The 24,373-nt window shown below is 38.6% G+C and overlaps 2 protein-coding genes across 8 annotated transcripts in view; both read right to left on the bottom strand.

Moving 5' to 3' along the window:
* LOC122653814 (exocyst complex component SEC8) overlaps positions 1-19,739 on the bottom strand; it is an 81,315-nt gene extending 61,576 nt beyond the window's left edge. For all 3 annotated transcript variants that reach the window (XM_043847759.1, XM_043847760.1, XM_043847761.1), the window contains exons 1-5: positions 19,536-19,739; positions 19,369-19,436; positions 18,649-18,861; positions 15,429-15,602; positions 12,892-12,996 (exon numbers count right to left, since the gene is read on the bottom strand). In XM_043847759.1, the coding sequence (XP_043703694.1) occupies positions 12,892-12,996; positions 15,429-15,602; positions 18,649-18,861; positions 19,369-19,410 (534 nt within the window). In that variant the 5' untranslated portion in view covers positions 19,411-19,436; positions 19,536-19,739. The remainder of the gene's footprint in view (positions 1-12,891; positions 12,997-15,428; positions 15,603-18,648; positions 18,862-19,368; positions 19,437-19,535) is intronic.
* Positions 19,740-22,792: 3,053 nt separating this feature from the next.
* LOC122653815 (probable ADP-ribosylation factor GTPase-activating protein AGD14) overlaps positions 22,793-24,373 on the bottom strand; it is a 31,211-nt gene continuing 29,630 nt past the window's right edge. For all 5 annotated transcript variants that reach the window (XM_043847764.1, XM_043847762.1, XM_043847765.1 and 2 more), the window contains one exon: positions 22,793-22,985. In XM_043847764.1, coding sequence (XP_043703699.1) covers positions 22,847-22,985 — 139 coding nt within the window. In that variant the 3' untranslated portion in view covers positions 22,793-22,846. The remainder of the gene's footprint in view (positions 22,986-24,373) is intronic.

Here is a 24,373-nt window from a genome sequence, read left to right as displayed (position 1 = left end):
ATGATGGCAGATGATTAATAAGAGAACATGTTGCACTGCATCAACCCAAAATATTTTAGCCACTTTCATCTCAAACAAAAGAGATCGAGTGACTTCCATTAAATGTCTGTTTTTCCTTTCGACCACACCATTTTGTTAAGGTGTTTCCATACAAGAGGATTGATGAATGATGTCATGCTGAACCATAAATGTAGTAAAAGGTGCAGAAAAGTATTCTTTAGCATTATCACTGCGAAGAACTTTTAATGAAGTATTAAACTAATTCTGAATTTCAAGAACAAAAGCACAAAAAATGGAAAATAACTCAGAACGATTCTTCATTAAATAAATCCAGGTAACTCTGGAATAATCATCAACAAATGTAACAAAGTAACGAGAGCCTAACTGAGAAACAACCGAACAAGGACCCCAAACATCAGAATGAACTAAAGAAAAAAGGTGGACAGCCCGATTATTGACTCTAGGGGGATAACTTATACGGTGAAGTTTCCCAAACTGACATGACTCACAATTAAGACTAGACAAAGATTTAAAACGACTATCTAAAATTTTCAAACTCTCCAAGGAAGGATGATCCAAGCGACAATGAATCTGATGAAGAAGCGCCACACTCGAACATGCCACCACTGATGTGTCTTCAAGTAGATACGGCTTCACGGCCTCTACCAATCGTCTTCTTCGACTTGAGATCCTGAAATACACAATAGCCATGGAAAAAAGTGGCAGAACAATTATGAGCTTTGGTGAACTTGTGAACAGACAACAAATTAAATGGAAACTTAGGCAAATAAGAAACAGAGGATAATGACAAAGACGAGGTAGCATGCACAGTGCTTGTACCCCGAACCTAAGCTAAAGACCCATCAGCTAACACAACATTCGAAGAAGACTCACGAAATGAAGAAAAAAATACCAGAAACCCCAGTCATATGTTCCGAAGCACCTGTATCAATGATCCAGAAACGAGCAGTGGATGAAAAGCACGCAATAGCATTACCTATCTGAACAAGAGTAGCAACGGAGAACTGAGATGACTGGGATTTCTAAAATTGAGTATAACACTCATAATCTTCATCAAACATCGTCACAGTCTTACCCGCAGGCTTGGAGGAAGAAGGAACACCCGAATCACTACTAGTCGAGTTGGCAAATTGAGGTGGTTTACCATGTAGTTTCCAGCAAAAGCGCTAAATGTGGCCAAGCTTACCACAATGATGACAAGTCCTCACCTATCTTGAAGTCTCTGAAGCACCAGAAGTGGGCAGAATTTTCAGCATTGGTGGGCTCTTAGCTGCTTTCAAGGGAAGCACGTAAAACTCGAGAAAAAGTTTCTGAAAGAGCTGTGACCTTATCTCCACCAAGAATCTAAGACCTCACCGACTCAAATTCCTTACGAAGTCCATCCAAAAATACCATAACAACAAGCTGTTCTCGCTGGTTTTGCATTGCTTGCACATCCGATGAAATAGGAAGGACAGAATTCAGCTCCTCATACAAACGTTTGAAGTCAGCAAAATATTGGGTAACATTGAGATTCTTTTGATCCACTTTATAGAAAGCCTGGGACAGATCATATATACGTGATAGGTTGTCCTGTCCAGAGTACAGGACATTCAAATATTCCCATAATTCCTTAACTGTATCAATATGAGTCACCAAGTCAACAATCTGATTTTCCATTGAATTCACCATCTGGCTCAAAACCCTTGCATCAACAGTGTCCCATGATTATCATCAACAGGTTTTGATTTTGTCAAATGATCCTGTTTATCACGACCAATCAAGGCCTACCGCAAAATTGCTAGAAATTTAATATTCCCTCTAACTTCTGATTAGTAATACGATGAGAAGACGAAAGCTCAGTCACCGTAGTCTTGGTCTCAACCATTCTTACTAATCCAGATAATCTTCAAATCGTAGAGACAGCCAAAGAACATTCCACCAAATAATCCCGATTAAAACAAAATCGAGAATCACCCCCAAAGTATAATAAAACTCAAAGCACAAAATCACGATAAAAAAATATCGTGAATACTCCCAATATCGCTGACTTCAACCTATTACTCCATCAACCTTCTCGTCCCACAACAACTCATCAAAATCATCAAAATCATCAAAATCATCAAAAACAAAGACCTAGTTCTTCATATAATCACGAACTAGTCTCTAAACAAAAATCAAAGACAACATAGGGTGTTGCACCCCTTCAAACGAAAGACTGAAGAGTCTACAACTTGATTGATTTGTAGAAGACAACTTCAGCTACTGTAAAACCTCGATCTAAAGAGAACAATGGATCCCTAGAAGCGTGACCAGTCCCTATCGATCAAGCTCTAATACCATGAAAACAAATTAAAGAGAAAGAAGGAGAAAGAGAGGAGAAGAGAGGAGGAAGAGAAGAAGAATTGCTGCAACAAGTTGGGAGTCACAGCCGTGAGTTCGGCTGCCCCAAAACATTCAAAATTAATAGCTTAGACAATAGGGTAAAAGCAAAATACCAAAATACCCCTAAGAGGGAGATCGTGAATTAGCGCTAGCTCTAATTCACGACTCCCTCCCCCTTGTATCGAGAACTTCTAACAAGCTTATATATATTGTAATGACCATAGAGGCACCCCCACGATTATGTTGATGAATGAAATTGCTTTATTGCAACTTGTGTCCTGGCGAGAGAATGAGAGGCTGAGAGAGCTGACCCCATTCCCCTTTTATTCCTACCTTCTATCTTCTTCTTCTTCTTCCATTTGATCCCCACTGTTGCTGCAACCTTGTGATTGCAACAAACTGCTGCTGGAGAGCTCTTGAAAACCTAAATCGATCCAAAATCATCAACAAGTATTGCTGCTGCTGCACACCATCATAGGAGGGCTAAAACATCTTTGCGATTCAGATTTCCAGGCCGGAACCTGCTGCAACTTCAAGCCTTGATATCTCTACAACTGCAGATCAGATTCAACTGAGTTTTGGAGGGTTGAATCTTGTCACCAAGGCCTACCTTCGATCCCAGTTTGTAGTCTTCGCTGCTGCTGGTTTGCTAGATATAGCTTTACCTTCTATTTTCAGTCTTAACCTTCTAATTCTGTACTCAGCCCATATCTTCTTATCGGGCCATCAGGATTAGCTCTAATTTGGTATTGTGTTAAGGCCCACACTCGACCTGACTTTAAGGTCCATCACTTGGCTGAACATCGAGGTTCTGCTACAGCTTCTAATTCTGAGTTTTAACCTTGACAGAGTCTGCAGTTTGGGAATTAGTTGTTGCTTGAATTTCATTGTATTGTGGGTATTATTGGGGTTAGTTTACTTTATAAATTAGCCTTACATTACTTATGCTTGCTGATTTCTGTGAGATTCAGAAATCCTTTGCAGTGAGATGCAGTGAAGCCCTTGGTGGGGTGAGATTGCTAGTCAAGTTCTACATGGGAAGCCTTCTTCTTCTTCTTCTCTTTTTCCCATTGATTCCTATCATTGATAGCAATATTCTGCCATAGTTGAACCTTGTGACAGCCCATTCTTTGCCTTGTTTCTAGTATTCCTTTTAGTTACGACTTACTATTTTGCACAACATTTGATATTATGTTTGCACTAGTTTAAAATTCGTTTCTCTCACTTCTATTTTGGTTCTAGTTGCTAATCTGTGAGTTATTTATTTTTTTCACTAGTTTCTAATTCTGTTTTGGTAGTTTCTATTTTCCATACTCACTTCCCATGTTGGTTCTCTAGTTACTATATCAATTCACTCACTGGCTTCTATTTTGGTTCTAGTTGCTAATCTGTGAGTTATTTACTTTTTTTTTCCCTAGTTTTTAATTCTGATTCGGTAGTTTCGATTTTCTATTGTCACTTCCCATATTGGTACTCTACTTACTATATTTCTATTTTTTTCTCTAATATTCTATCTTCTAGTTTCTGTTACACTGATGTTTCTAAATCTGACTCCAATTTTCCAGCAAGTTACTGTTTCAGTAATCTCGTAATATGCCCAAATCGAACTGTTGGTTCTGGTTCAAATTTTAAGGGCTTATTCTCCTTCCCTGTTAGCCCATTTGACATTTTCACCAGAATTTCAACCACAATAGACTTGTCTTTTCTCTGTCTAATTAAATCTCAGTTGCTGGTTTTGGTTCATATACTCCTACAATTCTGGAGTTACATGAGGTGTTCTAACCCAAATTCTTAGGTGATTAGAACACCCAATAACTCCCACGTTTGAATTATTTTGAATTATTGTATGTCACCTACCACACCCCTACATGGTAGTTACCCCCTCGATCTAGCTGTCTTCCAACCCTTGAAGGCACCCCATATTTTCCACAAATGACTTGCTTCCGAAGACCACTCTCTTCTTCCCCAATTCCCACATCCACTTACCCAGCAAGGCCAGTTCATTTTGCCAAGTAATCTAACTCCAAACCTCACTTTTTCCTCATCTGAACACAACGATCTTGATCAAATATATGCTATCAAACAATCCAATCTACTATCTATCCATGTTTATTCCAGCTTCTGCTCTGATAAGATTGGAAAAATTATAGAGGCATTTTCCATGGCATGGTAATGATGACCAAAGAAAATACCATTTGGTGGATGGGAAAAGGATCCCCCAGTGACAACATAGAGAACCTACCAACACCTGAATATGACATAATTTTTCCTAAGTCTTGAATGATATTGTTGTACTTTCTAATCAAGGCTCATTTGTCCAAGGTAGGCAAATTAGCAATAGAACTTCAAAAAAAAATTATTATGTTGAAGGAAGAAGAAGGGCTTTGTGAGCATAATTAAAAAAATGTGAAGATATGGTAGGACAGCCTAGTTCTGAACGTTATGGGCCGAAACAAAATGGTGTGTGACTTGCAGGGAATCAAAACCTATGGCTTACCATCAGTTTTTTATGTGACCAGCAGTTGCACCAGTCCAAAAATTTTACCAAATATGAGTGTACTCAATTCAGATCCACAAGATACAGAGCAAATAAGATGGAGAAATAAATCAATAAGCAGACTGAGGATGACAGGACAGGGAATTAAGAAGAATATCAAAGAAAAAAAGAAACCGGGTAAAGATAGTTGTTCGGATAGAATTCCAGGGTATACTAAAACTAACCTAATGACTAGTAAGAAGAATTAGAGAGGAATATTACCCCATGAACCATACGTCCGTACATGTGAAGTAAAGTGGATATCGATGAGATCACTACAGAAGAAAAAGGAAAGAGAGAAAATTAAGTATATGAATAATAAAGATAAAAGGAGAATATCTAGAGAGAGGTCATACAGAAAACACTTAGGGATTCCAAGGCTGGTGCTTGACAACCAAAATACATACAAATACAAATATATATATATATATTGATTTAAATCAACTAAGAAAAAGCTCATACAAAGTCTTAGTGGGGTCAGCTAATGGATCCTAGAAGCGACAGTAGAATAATAATAAAGAATTTAAGGGAGGGGGGGGGGCATACAACATCTACGCAAACTCTAGGGCATCGACCCTTCTTAGATATGTCTTAACTGCCCAACATTCTGCACTAGGCCTCAAGATGGAGTGTAATACAAAAAACAGCATCACATCATCATAGTCCAACTGCATGGGGTCGACCATATGGATCTTTGTTCTCCAATCAGCTCTATTTGAGGTCATACTAGGAACAAGGCCTAAGATAAGCATGTCTTTCTTCACCACTTCTCCTATGGTTATCTTAGGCCTGCCCCTGGTTCTTTTGGATCCCTCAATCAGGATCAGGTCACTCCTCCAAACTAGGGCATCTAAAGACCTCCGTTGACCATTGCCATACCACCTCGAACGACTCTCTCTAAGTTTATCGTGTATCGAAGCAACTCCAAACCCAGCTCTAATAGTTAGAAACTAAATGGAGGTTGATTCTAATGGAGGAACAAGGTCTAACAGAAAGAGGAAGAAGATGGAGAAGTGAAGAAGGAAGAAGAAGAGAAGAGAAGAGTTGAAAGAAATCGTGAGAAGAGGAAAAACAATTCCTCTCCCCTATATTATTTTCATTAAACACTCATGGAAATTACATATGCCTCCCTAGGGAGGTAAAAGGTAAAAAAGCAATAAAGTAAAATTACAACTTAACATAACATTCTAGCAAATAAGAGACTAAAGTACTCCTATCTCTAACACTCCCCCTCAAGCTGGAGAAAAAATGTCATGCATTCCCAGCTTGCATAATAGAGTACCAAACTGAAGAGAAGTAAGCCCTTTGGTGAATATGTCCGCCAATTGATCACCAATCTTCACAAAAGGAGTGCAAATGTAGCCAGAGTCTATCTTTTCGTTGATGAAGTGTCGGTCCATTTCGATGTGCTTTGTTTTGTCATGCTGCACAGGACTGTGGGCTATACTTATGGCAGCCTTGTAATCACAATAAAGCCTCATAGGTGCTTCAGTATCGAACCCCAAATCTTGGACTAACCTCTTCAACCATAGGAGTTCTCCTCTGCACTAGATCTGGCCACCACATGTTGCTTCTTGCTCCTTCAAGTGACTAAATTACCACCCACAAATGTACAATAGCCTAATGTAGATCGTCTATCTGAAATTAAACCAGTTCAATCAGCATTAGTGTAGCCTTCTATCCTAATATGGTTGTACCTGGTATAGAGAAGACCTTTTCCTAGAGAAGACTTAAAATATCTGATGATGTGATATACAACATCCAAGTGCCCACTCTTAGGGGCATGCATAAATTGGCTCACCACTCCAACTGCATAAGTGACATCTGGGCGAGTCAAGGAGAGATAAATCAACTTCCCTACAAGCCTTTGGTATTTTCCTGCATCAACAAGGGGAGGCCCACAGTCTTCTCCTAGCTTATGATTCTGATCACTAGGAAACTTTGTTGGTTTGCAACCCAACATCCCTGTCTCTTTCAACAAGTCTAGGACAAACTTCCTTTGACATATATTTATTCCCTTCTTAGACCTTGACACTTCAATCCCAAAGTACTTTAAGAGACCCAAATCTTTAATCTCAAACTGTTGAGCCAAGTAGGTCTTCAGCCTAGCTATCTCAGCCCTGTCATCTCCAGTCACTACAATATCTTCAACATAGACAATAAGGTTATGATGGTACCATTACCTTGTCGGGTAAATAAAGTGTGGTCAGCTTGGCTCTGGGAATACCCATTCTTCAAAATGGCTTGTCTAAACCTCTCAAACCAAGCCTTCGGGGATTGCTTGAGACCATATAGTGCCTTCTTGAGCAAGCACACTTTCCCTTCAGCGGAGGGACACTTAAGCCAGGTGAAGTCTGCATGTACACTTCCTCTTCTAGATCACCATGGAGGAAAGCGTTCTTCACATCCAACTGATACAATGGCCAATCTATATTAGCCGCTAAAGATAAAAGAACTCTTATAGAGTTATGGTTCGCCACAAGAGCAAATGTCTCCTGATAATCAATCCCATACACCTGACTGTAGCCTTTAACCACCAACCGAGCCTTGTATCTCTCAACTGTACCATCTGATCGGTACTTGACTATTTACACCCATCTGCATCCAACTGGAACCCTCTCCCTGAGAAGATCAACCAGTTTCCAAGTACAGTTCTTCTCAAGGGCCACCATTTCCTCAGACATGGCTTGCTTCCACTTTGGGTCAGACATGGCCTCAGTGACATTTTTGGGAATGGAAATAGAAGAGAGGGTGGCAGTAAAGGCAGCACCTGTAGGAGAGAGAGCATCATAGGAAACAAACTGGGCTACAGGATTAGTGCAAACTCTCTTTCTTTTTCTAGCAGCAATAGGAAGGTCTACATCAGAAGGGAGAGAGGGAATGTTACCTGACTGAGGAGGATGTACCTCAGGATGTGGATCCAAAGAGGGCTCTTGGCAGGTCTTCTTTCCTTCACTCTTTAAGCATTCACCTTTTTTGTACTTAATGTGGTAATCCTTCTCATTACCAGAACCACTTTCAACAACAGCCCCTTCTTTAACAACAGCCCCTTCTTCAACAATAGCCCTTTCTTTATGTTTCCCAATATCAAAGAGAAATGGAGAAGTAAGCAAAGTTGAGAGGAAAGAGATAGAAACAACCTCATCATTTCCACTATTCTCCCCCTAAAGAGGATGTTGAGAGAGAGTAAAGAAAGGTATAGATTCAAAGGAGGTAACATCTTTGGAGAGAAGTTGCCTTCGGGAAGAGGGATGGTAGCACTTATACCCCTTGGTAGAGGAGGAATAGCCAAAGAAAATACATTTGAGTGCCTTGGGGTCAAGCTTAGTCCGAGCACATTTATTTACATGGGCATAGCAGACACACCCAAACACCTTGGGAGGAAGAGAGAAAGCAAAAGTCTGAGGAGACAACAAGCCTAAAGGAGAGTTGGAGCCAAAAAGTGTAGAGGGCATGCGATTGATTAAAAAGGTAGCGGTAAGAAGGGTTTCAGACCAAAAAGTCTTGGGAACATGCATACCAAATAGGAGACTCCTAATGACTTCCAACAAATGGCGATTTTTCCGTTCAACCACCCCATTCTGTTGAGGGGTGTCAACACAAGCAACTTGATGGATAATGTCATGATCAATAAAAAACTATTGGAGTCCTCCATACATATACTCCCCCCCCCCCCACTTTATCAGAACGAACAATTTGAATGCAAGTACGAAACTGGGTATGAATGAGCTGATAAAAAATTTTAAAGGCACCATAAACATCACTTTTTTGTTTCATCAAAAAGGTTCAAGTTGACTGGGAATAGTCATCGATAAAGGAAACAAAATAACGACAACCAAACAAAGAAGTAGTAGGAGAAGGCCCCCAAACATCAGAGTGCACAATATAGAAAGGAACAGTGGATCGATTACCATGATAAGGATAAGAACAACGACAATGTTTGGCAAACAAACAGGGTTCACACTGAAATACATGGGAAGAAGGAATGGAAGAAAACAAGTGGGGCAATTTTGTCCTCATAACACCAAAAGAAGGGTGGCCCAAACGTTGATGCCACAACATCACAGAGTCAACAGTATTGTAGTCATCATACCCACATGCGTAGGACTGAGCAGTAGGTAGAGGGGATGTTCCTTGATCAAGAAGGTAGAGTCCCTTTTCCTCACGTCCTCTACCAATTACTCTCTTTGTCACCAAATCCTAAAAAACACAATGAGATGGAAAGAGAACCATCAGCAACTCTAACCTTTTCCTTACCAGAACAGATAGAGTAGGAGTCATAACACTGCAATATGCCGTCATATGGTCAGTGGCTCCAGAGTCAATGACCCACGTAAAGGTAGTGGAAGGGCTAGATGTAGAGGCTTGTAAAGTGGAAACTGAAGAATCTGGCACTGCAGATGTAGAAGTAGGACTATCCAGATATGACAAAACCCTGCGAAATGCAACAATATCATCCTGAGTGAGGGATGTGGTGTCTATCTGTAGTCCATATGGAGATCCCATAGGTGCAACCTCAGTCATCACGGAGCATGCTTTGGCTTCCGCTCTCCTGCTGACGTGCATACTAGGGGGAAAGCCATAAAGTATCCAACATCTCTCTCTCGTGTGTCCAGACTTCCCACAATGGTCACAGTGGAACCTATCTCTGTCATTTCCTTGGGGTGGACCCTGGCCTCTTCCTCCAAGAGCTGAAATAATGTAGGAATACACAAAGAAAAGGAAATGATACTCAAATCCAATGGGTAGTAAACATGCTACCCAAACAAAGACAGTTCTTATCAGGAAATACTTCTCAAAACAACCTCTGTCGATTCATTTCTCCAAAAAACACACTTACAAGATGGGAGTATTACCCAATGTCAAATGCATTTCTGGTAACATAGCTTCATTCCGAAGTACCCAAGAAAAACCATATAATGTAGTCCTTCAACTAACAGCAGCCATTCAACACTTCATGAAGCATTCAGGCAAAACAGAGACAAAAAAAATTAACCGGTCGATACCTGTCCAGCTGAGGGCAAAGGAGCAGTGCTCCCAAAGTACATATCTTCAGCAAATGAGTCCTTAGAGGCTACAAAAAACACTCCTGGGCGATTCTAACAGCCCCAGCTCAAACAAAGGCTTGATGATGGAGAGTTGAGGCCAAGGAGGACAGGCTGGCGGTAACTGTGCAGCAGCATAGAAGAGAGCTATGCTCTCTAACCATTTCTCCTTTCCAACCGAGCTATTAGGGACTTAAAAGGGACCCTTGCGCGATCCAAATGGACTGGGTTTCATAGCAAACCAAGCAGAAAAAAAGGCAGAACCAGAACTGAGAAGGAAAAGGTGGCAGTAATCTGTGTTTACCTTCCAATGGCTTCAAATGACTTCTACAACCTTTCAACTCCTTCCCTTAAGCATTAGATTGAAGATTAGAACTCCAATAAGTCTTCTATATGTAATACTTTACATAATATGGCCTCTATTGGAACCCTCTACCTTTCTAGGGTTCCAAAGAGAGGTGAGGAGAGCAGCTGAGATTGATCGACTCTCAAACCCGCTCTGATACCAAGTTAGAAACTAAATGGAGGTTGATTCTAATGGAGGAACAAGGTCTAACAGCAAGAGGAAGAAGAAGGGGAAGTGAAGAAGGAAGAAGAAGAGAAGGGTTGAGAGAAATCGTGAGAAGAGGAAAAACAATTCCTCTCCCCTATATTGTTTTCATTAAACACTCATGGAAATTACATATGCCTCCCTAGGGAGGTAAAAGGTAAAAAAAGCAACAAAGGTAAAATTACAACTTAACATAACATTCCAGTAATTAAGAGACTAAAGTATCCCTATCTCTAACACTAATATGGTCATTCTTTACTTTATCCTTCCTAGTTTTCCACACATCCATCTCAACATCCTCATTTCTGCAACACCAAGTTTATTTATATGTTACTTCTTCACAAGCCAGCATTCTGCCGACTGCCGTGTACATCATAGCTGAGCTAATGACAGTCTTATATTTAAGCTTTAAAGTGATACGCCAATCACACAGAACTCTGGTCGCACCTCTCCACTTCATCCACCCTATTTTAATCTTTTGGGCAACATCATCATCTATGTCGCCCTCCTTGTTTACGATTGATCCCAGATATCTAAAGTGATCATTCTGCGGGGTTTCCCCCTCATCAATATTCACAACATCATTATCCGTCCTAGAGCTGCTAAAGTTACACACCATATATTCGGTCTTTATCTACTTATCTTCAGACCTTGTGATCCAAAGGTTGTTCCCCATAGTTCCACTTTGGCGTTAATACACCAAAACAATACCATCTGCAAAGATCATACACCATGGGACCTCATCTTGTAAGCCACTAGTTAAGTCGTCCATGATAAGCGCAAACAAATAAGGGCTTAAAGTTGATCCTGGGTGTAACCCAATTGAGATTGGGAATTCACTACCTTGGCCCCCCGCCATTCTAACACTAGTCACCACATCAGCATACATATCTTTGATCTTTGACGCTAACCCAATTGATACATCAAGGTTTCATTGCAATTTATTAAATAATAGGGACCAAAAAAAACAAAGAACTACTTTAATCTAATCCACTTTTGGATCTACAAGCATATGTAAAAATAATTATGGCTTTGTTGCAAACTGAAGCAACAAATGTTATAAACATTAGAACGATTTCAAGAAGATGACAAAGTGAAAAAATAACGATAATTATATGCCATTTGGAAAAAGAATTGAAAATGGATGTGGGATACTGGGATGTCCATCACTAGATTCAAAGACCCTAAGGAGATTGTAAGCTCTACCTAAGGAAATCACAGAAAACTTGCGGGTAAGAATAGAATTTCAAACATGAGATGACAGCTCAAATGTATATCTGTCATTCAATTACCTTCTTCAATTTCCACATTTTCTGTTACAAAATTTTTTTTTTTTTAATTCCAAAAGTAAAATACTTATGTACCAGAAAACATGGAACGAGGTCTCGCAGGCAAGATCTCGGTAATATCTCAATTTTTTTTAAGGTATGAGACGAGACCTTATACGAAATACAAAAAAGGCACTGACTAGACCGAGATTTCGTGTCTAGGTCGAGATCTTGGTTCGACCGAAACCAGACAAAACCCAGTTATAAAAAGCCCTTATCTCGACCGAGACCAGTTGATATTTTGATAGGTATCTGTCATCTCGGTGGGAAAAGCTGTGGACTTCCAAAAATTGATCACTCTTCCCATTTTTTGACGGAAAATCGCCGGATTACTCCAAGAAACTCGTGGAAACATCAATCTACAACATGATTGCAGTGATTTGAAGAAGATTGGAGGATTCCAAGGTAAGCCACTTTTCCCTAAATCTATTTTTTGCAAAAAAAATATGTTCAAATCTTGGTGGTTGGGTCTTATTTTTTTATATGTTACCCAACTTTGGGCGATCTACGAGTTGATGAAGGTCTCAATTTTTTTACATTTTTACATTCCTAATGCTTATTTAAGTTGTTTTACATTAATTGTATGTTCTCTACTACTAAATTATGTGTAGAATAGGGCCTATTAAAGACCGTGTACGTCGTAGCCTACCAACCTAGGGTCCGAAGTCAAATTTCTATTTGGACTTCGATTTTTCAAAATCCGATCGTGTCATTGTGTTTAAATGGCCCAAAATAGGCTGTACCAAGTTTCATGACCTACCTAGGTCCAAAACCCACCGAAACCAAGCAACGAGTTCAATAAAAAAAAAATGCAACAACTCGCCGAGATCTCAGCCCAATTCGGTTTTCTGCCTGGCCGAAACCAGGTCCGAAACCAAGACCTTGAACCATGCCGGAAAAAACTTTGAAGTACTGTACTCAGGCTTTAGCAATACATATAAGTAGTACATGCCATTTCCAGTCATGAAAACTAGAACTTGAATATTAATTATCTTCCGGAAAACAATGTAAAATCTCAAAAATTGATCAGAGTAAGTAAAACCCAACCGCTTGAAGACCTTCTCTCTCAAGCATCAATGTTGACTGAGCATGCAATTGTACTGCAGCATAAAACTGCTTTTCAGAAATAAGCTTCTCAATACGAGCTGGAACCTGTAACAGGTTTGGGACAGATATGAGGATACAACTTCAGAACGACAAGATCTGCAGCATCAAAATGATTTCAACATGGACATAAACAATTGCAATATAAGAAAAAAAAAATGATACTAGGGGTTGGGAGTAAATATGTTGGAGACTTTTTCAATAGATAATACATTGGAGACTTTAGCACCATCTGATGGGAACTATAGAAAATGCTGGTCACAAACAGCATATAAGATCAAAAATTACAATACAAGGTATATTTCAACATACACAGTTCCAAACATAATTCTGTCACACAAATGTCAAAGGCTAAATAGAATAGGTAATGCATTGTGGAGTTTATGTCATATGCTCAGCTTGTTATGTCGATTGTCAGTAAAGAAATAAAAGAATAATTGGAAGACACGAGAATCTCTTCAGAACAGCTGTGATCCTTCTTAAAAAAAAGTGATTTTTTACCCCTCAATTAGCAAGATAAGCAAGGACTTAAAGTGGACAGAATACAAACTCAGTTGATCATATACTTTATTGAAAAACAATTTGCCTAAGTTCAGTTACAATGTTTATCTTATCACTCTGATGTAGCCATAACCTTTTTTCCTACCTGCTTTGCAGAGACCTCAACCAGCTTTCTGTAGCATACTTAGACAACTACTAAAGGAGAGCCAAAAAAAATGCTTAAACTTCCAAAGAATTAGCTTACAATGAAGTAGGCAGAAGAGGTCCCATTTTATTCAGTTCTTTGTTAACATTTTTAGCAGCAACTGATAGAAAAATATTTCCAGGAAGTTTTACTAGGGCCAGCATATCCCAAATGTTCAGTTTAAATGCAAGCTGATGGAGATATGACAAACACCTATTGCTGCACTACAGTTCCCCAATTAAGCATTGTCTTTTCTTTGTGATTACTTGCACGGTGGGATATACCATGCTGTGTATAGAGATAACTCTGTTTCAACAATGAAAGACTCTAGGCCAAGAATACATATTTTATGGGAATTATGAACACTTGTCATATATATGTTGGTGTCTATTGGAGGAGAGAAACCATCATATCAAAGAACAGAAATTTCTTCTGTCAAGATATCACGAAAAAACTATGGATTGAAAATTTCAATCCATGCAAAAAGAATTCAAGGGCTTAGACTTGACATCTTCCGAAGGGCCAACATATTTGTACATGTAGTATTCCCATGTAATTATTAAATTTCTGACCACAATAAAGAATCAAAAGCAATTTAGTTAATCAGTTGACTACTATAACATTCCATTTCCTTCCCCATCCACTCTTGATAATGCAGAACTAAATATGCTTCACTTAAAGGTTTGGGAGAAAATGTTAATTAAATAATTCTATGATTACATCATTGTTCACATAGCTGTGCCCAATCATTTTACTTATAAAATCTGTTGCAATAACCAAATACCCTCTCAGTCTCTTACTAAAGTGGTAACAGTAATGATCAATTACAGTGATGTTTCAAATTAAGGGTAAGACGAAAACAAGACCTAAGAACAGAGGGGAAATCCCAACTAGCACAATTCCTCCCCATCCCTCAAGCTGGAGTTTCTGAAATGAATCCTTCTGTTCCAACCTTCAACTATTAAGTAAATGAAATCACACATCCCAGAATAAGCAGCAAAGAGATTCGTTCTTCCCATATTCCATGCAAGTCTCAGCCTCTAAGGGGGAAGGAATAAATAAATCAGATAGAAAAACAAAATACTATAATCTCGTTCACCCTCTCACAGAAAAAATTCTTCTATGAATTGAGCAATACATCGTGGAGCTCTAGTAAGAACTTTTCTGCATAGAAACTTATTTAGTGGGTGAGCCTTGGCGCAACGGTTAAGTTGCACTATTGCAACCTGTTGGTTGCGGGTTCAAAACTTGGAAACAGCCTCTCCGGCAAAGTGGAGGGGTAAGCCTGCGTACATTTGCCCTTCCCAGAGCTTGCACTAGTGGGAGCCTCGTGCACTGGGATGCTCTTTTTAGAAACTTATTTACTGCAAAATTCTCTTAACTATATCAACGCACAAAAAAATATATTCCTTAAAAAGAACAAGAGTTCACATTACTACCCATTTGTGCAATGTTTACATTGGAATTACTCATGCCACCTGTTAGTTGGCAAAAAAGCACATAAACACCAACATCAAAAGGTTTTTTTTTCCCACACTAATTCATGCACCATTATCTCCATTAACTAAGGAGGAAAAGCTCCACAATGCAAAGCAAGCACTGTATCCAGAAACATAATCCCCATACAAACATATAAATACATTTTAGTTAGTCACTGCATGCTGAAAGATCAATAATGCACACATAAAAGGAGAGAGACTAATTGTACGAATTTCTTATTACTTCTGAATGAGAAAGCAGCAAAAGGTACATCTAATACAGACTACATATTAGAAAGAAATTAGAAAGCACAGACCTTAGCTATTCCCTCGATTTGATCTAGCAGTGAGATTATATGGCGCAATGTAACTGACCGATACCACAACTGATGCAATTGCTTACTGTGGGAGCCAAGAAGTTTCTTTGCATCTTCCAAATCAGTCTTTAAGATGGCAATGCTTTCAGTTGATTCACTAAATAACCGCAAGATCTGAAAGGAAGGACAAGGTCATAAACAAATATACAAGGGCTCAGGGTTACCCTTCACCATAAGAAACAATGTAGATCATCAACATTTAGCAAATTCATATAAAAAAGTACTTGAAGATGTATGACATTTCAACACAATAAAAGGAAATGGTGGCTTGCTAATTGCTAAATAATAAATAGGCCAACACCAACTGATTCACTATAACTTTTTGAGTATATTCACCCTTCACTGTAGTATATATACACATCATTCCAAGCTCTGAACACACCCTCACACAGTGGCCAAAGGATTGATAATGCTTTGATAGATGGACCACCTAGGGCACTGGCAGCACTGTCACTTCTTTGTTGTAGAATAGAAGATAAATCCATTACCATCAGGCAGCACAGTGTCTATGATGCACCAACTTAAGTTCGTCCTACTTAGTGAAATCCCAAGAACCAGGACTCTAAACAAATAACTTTTTAGACTGGGGTCAATCAGACCAAAGAACCAAAGAGTATGAGAGAACAAGTGATCATTCTCCTTTCTCATGATATTAATATCATGTTTCCGGGAAAAAAATTATGCTTACTCTTTTTTTGGTTTATTGATAGGCAACAGAGAAACTAATAAGAAAGAGGAAGGTATAAGCACAGGCCACCAAAAGGGCCTGGAGAAAAGAAGAGAAAAATAACTACTAATTACAATGAGCAGACTACCAGTATGACATTTATAATTATTACTACTAATCATAATAGTTGTACCTTCATAGATAATCAGACTACCATATAACATTTATACAATTTTTTTTATCTAAGATCCTAATGACAAAGAGAATAAACAATACAACTGGGCACTTGTTGTGTTTAATACTATGATTAGTTTTGTGCCCACAAAAAAGAAGAACGAATTTGAAACAATATGGGAAGAGGAGAAACATAAGCCTAAAAGAGAAAGTGAAGCCTATACACTGGATTTTAAGAAACCATGTCAGTAATTTCATTGCAGCAGGGACAGTGTATAACACCTACAGAAATGCTACTCGAATGGACTGAAATGGAAGCAACAGTTCTTCGATCCAGGATGCAGTATGTGCTATGATGCAGGAACAGTTCTTTGTACCAGGCCGAACCTATTTGAGAACTCCGACCGAGAACAATGTCCAATTGGGTTGTTTTATGTTAGGAATCCCAGCAAGTGATCTGTTCTGGTATTAAATCCTTTTTTTTTTATTGGGATAATGGCTGCCTTTGGACCGATTGTTAGGGCTAGGTGATTACATACCTGAAGCTGCTCTTCCATTCGATTTTCCCTCGAGAAGCTACAGTTCCTTTGGTTGTGAAGAATACCGCTGGTTTCTTCCACTCATCGTAAGTAAGAAGACAACCCCTCCCCACGATTCCTTCTTTCTTTTTTTAATTTACTCTTCAAAACTACCCGTCCTTCTCTCCTTTATTAATCCCTACCCTTCCTCTTGATTCACTTCACAATTTTACCCTATATAATAATTACTAATTCCCGTTGTGTCTTTGCCTTAGTCTATCAAGTGACACTACTCTATTTGGTTCATTACAGCCCTGCCATTCCCCTTGCAACTTTAAATAATTTACAGTTCTGTCATTCCTCTCAACTGTTGACCTGTGTATTACTTCGGTGGGCCCATAAGCGAACCCAATAGGGTATTTTGACCCGGGTTCCACACCATGCTAAAACTACTGCTCAGGGATATCACAGTTCTGACTAACTGCAAGCAACTACTAGAATGTCTTATTCAGGTTGACTACATGGATAGGTGGCAATGGGTGGCCTTTCCACTATTACTCGAAATTAAGGAGCTAGACTTCAGTTTGAGTCCTGTGGTTTTGAGTATATCCGCCAGAAAGTTCACATTTGAAGCACATGGGCGAGCAAAGTGGACTTTACATAATAAAGAAAGTCGTGCATTGTCTAATGTAGCACCTTTATGTTTCAAGGAAGTCCACGTGTCCAATTCCAGTGAGAATTCAAATATGAGTCCTATTGTGATGATGTAAGGTCCAAGTCATTATAGTATGTTATGCTGTATTACTAGTTGGTTGATCTAGTAAATATGGAGAAAAAAAAATATTATAGGGCATCTACTTCTCTGGATTTTTGCTTCTTAGGAGCTTTTATTGCAAGGGAAACCAAATTTTGCAGCAGGTGCAAGACTTGAGATGCTGATTTACAGCAATACTAAAGCAAAGCTTGACCTAAAATGGGTTTTCGGAGGTTTCAATTGAAATAGTTTTCTCACAGCCGATTTAAGTAGTAAAATGGATCAAGAAAGGGGGAAAAGGCCATTTCACTTGACTGTAATGTAATGTTTCAGTGATTTACTTAAAAAAGAAAAAAAAAGAAGTTGCAGTGATTGAAAACAAATGACCAAAATGATATAGATTTCGGGAAAACATTTCCCCAATTTCAACTGGAAAGTTGTAAATGAAGTATGTGCATAAGGTTTTTATTTCACCCCAAGGGAAATCAAAAAATATTATATTTCACTCAAAATTGGAGATTTCAAGCAAAATTTGAAGCCATGCTTGAGGGAGGTTCAAGTTGGACCTTATGGTCCCATGTTTTAAAGGGAGAACTAGCATCATCATTTTCGTTGGATTTCAACATTTGTCAGCAGAATCATAAATCAATTATATCCACAAAAATTAATTCTAAATTGATATGAGGTCCTAAAATTACTAAAACCCCTTGCTTCAGTCAGTAGGAACAGGCAAAGCATTAGAAAACATATCATGAATGTGCACTACATATGTATATAGTACATAGCTCAGTCGGTTCTTGTCAACATTATCTAATCTAGATCAGTTGGATAGCCAATTAGAAGTATTCAAACTGCAACTAGGAAATTCTCCATTATGTGTTCAAGCATATCACCATGATCCTTTTTAATGAATAATACAATTGCATTGAGAATTAAGAGAAAGAAAAGATAATTCACAAAACCCTAAGGTCAAAACAGCAAACGATCAAGATCCATTTCAAGGGAATGAATGACAAAGGAACAAAGTCAGGAAAAACCATCACAGACCTGGGAATAGTTTTGAATTGCTTTGTTGAAACCACTATGGTATGCATGCACAACTTCGTCCACAACCTCTTCAATGATTTCACTTTGTTCCTTCAAGTCTGCTACTTCACCTTCTCTGTCCTTTGACGTCAAGATATGGACAACATGAGGTAAGGAATCAAAGCGTGCAGCTGCCCAGCTTTCATCTACTCTTGAAAGTTCCTCCTTCAAGTACTAAATGAACCAATAGCAAGCATCAAAATAAATAAAAAATAGGTGAGGTGCACCAAGAATGTCAGAAATAAATAAATGAGTGTAAAAGCAATCAAAACTACTAGTGACAAGTGCCATTAATTCAGCTCCAAAATTCTTTGCCAAGGCAAGCGTCTTTTTTATACCCCCCCCCCTTGTTTTGGCCTTTATAGGTAGACATGTTTATCAATTTAATCAGGTTTTCAGACTCTGGATAACTAATAGATTTTTTTTTTATATAGGAATTTTGGAAAACCTAAGCTGTACTGGGTGCATTATCTTCCTTCGAAACCAACAAAAATGGCACTTTCTAGTTTTCACTGCCAAAGCAAAAATACACTCACTTCCTAAAGAACTGTAAAATGAGAATTGCTGCTCCCAATAATCTCAATCACCACTGAACCAATCCATGATACCATCGAAAAGCTTTCACTAACTGTAAAGCCATCAACCGGGGGGGGGGGGGGGGGGTGGGTGTGTTGGACTTACAGATTTATCCGCTGAAATAGGCAACCCGTTGAAAATGACCATCTCGAGTTGATCACCTCCTCTGCAGTCTGTATGACAACTAAAACTGAGTTACCCATCAACTTCACTTCAGATAATAAATGAAAAGCCCTAGAAGGTAGAAATCAACGAATTAAACAACAACTTACCCCACAGAAGTTATTAAAGATCAAGACTCAGAAGCTAAATCCCAATTCCGCCAATACAAAGCAAATCGGAAGATCTTATACTGCAGACTGCGAATTCACTCGAACTCGGAAATCAAAATAAGATCGAATGAGAAAAAATCTAGATCCAATGGAAAAGGAAACCAAAATACGCGCATTTTTCAGCTTTCGAAGAGAGATTGAAACGTAAAGACCACAAAGGAGGGATACATTTAGCAGTAAAGACCAGAAAACGATGAGTTTTCAAGATTTTATTTGAAAATTGTCAATGGAACTCATGAAACGAATTGTAGTCGTTGCTGTTGGTGAAAGGAACGGGAGAAAACAGCAGGGTCAACACAAATTCTATCGTAATGGATCAAAACCGTTGGGTGGCACGACTACAAACTCCATCTGACGGTCGGTAGACATAAAGCTGAAGGCCGCAATTGTAGGTCTGACACATCTTCAATGGACATACTCAAACAGAAGAGTAGAGTAGAATCTCAACTCTGTCTTCTCTTGTTTATACCGGTGTTTTCACTCTGTCCGAATCAAATTCAATGTTTTTATTCCCCTTAAAGCCTTAAACTCGACCTGTTGTAGCTAAAAAGCATAAGCTAGCCCAGGAACGATTAAGATAGTCTCACACACGTGAGTGAAGAGAAAACCTTGGTTCTTATGAGGATTGGAATCCTCATTCCCTCGTAATATCTTTTAAAATCATAAAAATACATTAAGTTAGTTTCGAAGGGCAACCTAGAGCGAACAATATCATGAGACGTATTTTTTGACTTCATCATTAGCACCGGTTGTGGGAACCCTTGCTTTCTTTTCGCTGGAGAGCTTCTATTGTAGCTAATTAAAAAGCATAAGTTAGCTCAGAGGCAACTAAGATAGTCCTACATCGGTGAATGAAGGGAAGGCTGTGGTTCTTATAAGAATTAGAATCGAAGGGAAGGCTGTGGTTCTTATAAGAATTAGAATCATCACTCCCTAATGAGACCTTTTAAAATAGTGAGGACGACATTAAGCTCGTTTTGACAGACAGCCTAGTGCGTTTGGCACCATCTATGGGAACCCCTGCTTGGACTAGTAAAGCAATACACACTCTTCCTTTCACTTGGGGGCTATCTTAATCACCCCTGGAGGTAGTTTTTTATCCACAACAGATGCCCCCAGTGAAGGGGAGAGTGTCAGAGTGTGTGTTGCTTTCACCTTAGTCGCTTCTAGGGCTAGTTTTTATCCACAACATGACTTATACTAAAATCAGACTGGTTGGCATTTAGCGGTTATTACCATCCTATCCAATTAGGGGCGTCAAACAGTATGTTTTGGTTTTTTTACACACTGGGTTAAACTGCCATACCAAAATTGGATTAATAAGGTATTTGGTCTACAAAAGCCAAACTGATAACTATCAGTCTAGTCGGTTTTGGTCCGGTATTGGTTTCTTTTAATGATCAATTATTGGTCCGGTTCTACTTTTTGATATATAAAAAGCGAGAAAAAAAAATGTGAAATCATACTGAATATTATCACTATTGGGTTTTTTTTTTTTTATTGATTTTTCCGATTTCGATCCGAATAGTAATTTTCGGTTGATTTTGATATTTCAAGTTTCTAAAAAAATCAAAGTCAGTATCCAACCAATAAGGAGTTTGGTCGATTCAATCAATCTAGTACTCTGGTGTCATTTTTGACACCTCTAGTCCAACACTAAACTGCGTCATAAGAACATTACACCTCCTACTCCTCACATTGGAATGGATTGTATAATCCTATAGTTTTAAATTGGATATGCGAAATCCGAGTGTGTTGCTTGGAAGTATAAGAGAAGTTGAATCGAGTCAAATATGGTTAATGGTTCAGTTTGGTTTAAACTTAAATATTGGTCTCATACAGGTTGAACTCATAGATGATGAAGTTGCGGCTGCTTCTTTTGATTTGGTCTTTAACCTACAGAGACTCACTCTGTTAGAAGTTCCGATTGCCCTTCTCTATGAGGTCAAAGAGGCTCTTGCAGAACTTGAAGCTCTGGCTGTAGTTGCTTACAACCTAAGGGTGCCATTCTAAACCAATCAATTAAAATTGAATCAAACCGAACTATAAATAATTAATTGGTTTCGCTTTCTGAGTAATGACATTTTCGGTTCGATTTGATTTTGAACCGATAAACAATGGTTCTAAAATGATAAACCAAAAAAGGCCATCCAAAAAACAAACCGATTAAAACACTTATGCACCTTTCTTCGTGATTTCGTTCTACGAACATACATACATATATACCACTGGTTACATCAATTGTGGGTGAGCAAGGTGGTTCTCAACTAAGCCTTTTCCCAACTAAGTAAACGCTAGCAAGCTCTCAGGAGTCATCTACCAAAAAGAAAAGTTCTCATGAGTCTAGTGTAACTTAAATGTTAAAAATTCCAGCTTCATGAAAAAAAATAAAAAATGTTAAAATCCACAAACAGTAAGAATTTCCTTTCTTCCACAATCCCACACCCCCCCCCCCAACACACACACACAAAACATGTACACGACATATTCTGCCATGGCTAAGCAATGAAACTTGAAAGGGGACACTAAACCTGAAAGATTCTGAATGATATGCAACTCCAAAAGTATTTAGTTTTAGCCGAAACTTGCACTTGATTTTTATTTCTCATAAAAAAACTTGAATGAAAAACCACTAGAACCACATATTTTTATAAAATTCACCATTCATAATTACAGCGACTTTTCTCAAAAATAAAAAACAGACACGCTCCAAATTTTGCTAACACTGCCTAGAAATATAATAACCATCAACAAATTATAAAAAAAAAAATAATAACCATCAACAAACAGAAAACCACTAGAACCACATATTTTATAGTTCTCAGAGACTTGAAGCAACAGCGATTGGTGAGAACAGCCTATTTCGCTTTCTTCTACGGGGTGGGGAAAATGGGGATTGTGAATTACAAAACCCTAATACCGGATCAGATGACAAAACATACAAATAAAATACAATCCCTATAGGGGGGGCATACACAAAAAACACCGGATGGAATGCGTTACTAATAACAATTAGATTTACAGCAGAAATGTGTACTCCCATAGAAATGCCAGCCATCAGTGCCCTCTCCAGACAGTCTTACCCTTTTTTTGTCTCTGCTCTTTTTTTCGTACTAAAAGTTACTCCTTAACAGAGCAAAGATGTATGAGGATGATTCTCATTCTCATCATGTCAGTTGATCTTCAATCAGAACAGAATCAACAAGAAGATGCTGATCCTAAAATGGCATCAGAAGCCTTTCTACATCTATCTATCCAAATGGGTTTCCTCCGAGGGAAGAAAAAGAATTCGGCGTAGCAGGTTGTGAGTATCTGCCAGGTAGTTGCTGATCTGTATTCAAGCTCCCAAAAGCAGCTCCATCGTTGCCAAAACCCCCAGATCCTTGGTGTCTATGATATAAAACAAAGAAATTATCTTTCAGAGGAATCTCATGCAAAAACTAAAATCATGGAGAATTAACTTCTCTGTTCTAATTATCAAATCAGTGTCCGTCATTCCTAACAGAAGAGATCATACCAGTGGTTACATCAATTATGGGTAAGCAAGGTGGCTCTCAACTAAGCCTTTTCCCAACTGAGTAAAAGCTAGCAAGCTCACCTGATCAAATCACATGGTGGAAAATGGTATCTAGGGCTATTTATGTAAATACATGGGGTGGCAATTCAATTAATCTAATACCGCTATATATACACTTTTTCTGCTCATGAATATGATGCAGTGAAACACTCGTGGGTTAAGGCCATGAAGCAGTCATTTTACTATCTTAAGGTTGGAGATCTAATCACTCAAACAAACAGAACAGTGGAAGCACTAATGTCCTTCAGCCTCCTAGGATGACAAGATTTGGTACTTAGGGTAAAGCAGAAACCTTAAGACATTAATTTAATGCAGGAAGCTTTTTGTAAAGTCAATAAAGGGGTAGTCAAGCTCATTGTGTGTGAATTACATCTTTTTTGGGTAAGAAAGTAACGAGTATTTGGTTCAATGTAGGCAAAGCATGGTTCCAAATTTCACCAAAATTTCGCAAAAAAAAATCGGTTTCAACAGATGTTGAAATGAAATCACTAACAATACTGAAGTTCTAGTGAAATTTCGACAAAATGTATCGTTTCGACGTGAACTTCAGTGGTTTCGACAGAAGGGGTTGAGAAAACTTGGGTTTGTGAATTTTGGCCAGATCTCTCCCATACAAGCGAGGAACAAGTTGTAGAGCAGTAGTGGAACGCATACGAAGCGACAAGTTGCTGCATTGTTTGAAGATTTGTGCAAGATCCAAACTTGAAGGTATATCACTTTCCCAAAAAATTCATTTTTGCAAAAAAATAAGATAAAGGTATTTTCCCAAAAATTCAATTTTTTAGAAGTTACACACCGTAGCCCAATCTATGACTTCACATAGCTAAATTTAATTTTCTATTTTTAAAATTTCTGAATTGAAACAAATTTTTTGAAAAAAATAAGGTTAGTTCTTACCGGTTTGAGCTCAATTTTATATATATGTTAAGACACCGTTGGCTGATCTACAGCCTCACGGAGTCGGTGGGTTATCATTTATGGACAACAAGTTCTCATTACCGGCACCCCAACCATACATGCCGATCCCGGCTCAACAGCCACCATCCAGTTACAGAGGCTTTCGATCAAGTTCTACATGGTTCAGAGATCTATAACCTAGGTTAGGTAGCTCCAGTATGTTGATGATTCTATTTATAGGGTGGTTGTAGATAACTTCGAGCCTTTCCTCCGGCATACTATGACATGGTCAATATTTGTAACA

The sequence above is a fragment of the Telopea speciosissima genome, chromosome 3 (genome assembly GCF_018873765.1).
Source record: "Telopea speciosissima isolate NSW1024214 ecotype Mountain lineage chromosome 3, Tspe_v1, whole genome shotgun sequence".
NCBI classification, from domain to species: Eukaryota; Viridiplantae; Streptophyta; class Magnoliopsida; order Proteales; family Proteaceae; genus Telopea; species Telopea speciosissima.
This window is presented reverse-complemented; position numbering and strand designations above follow the sequence as displayed.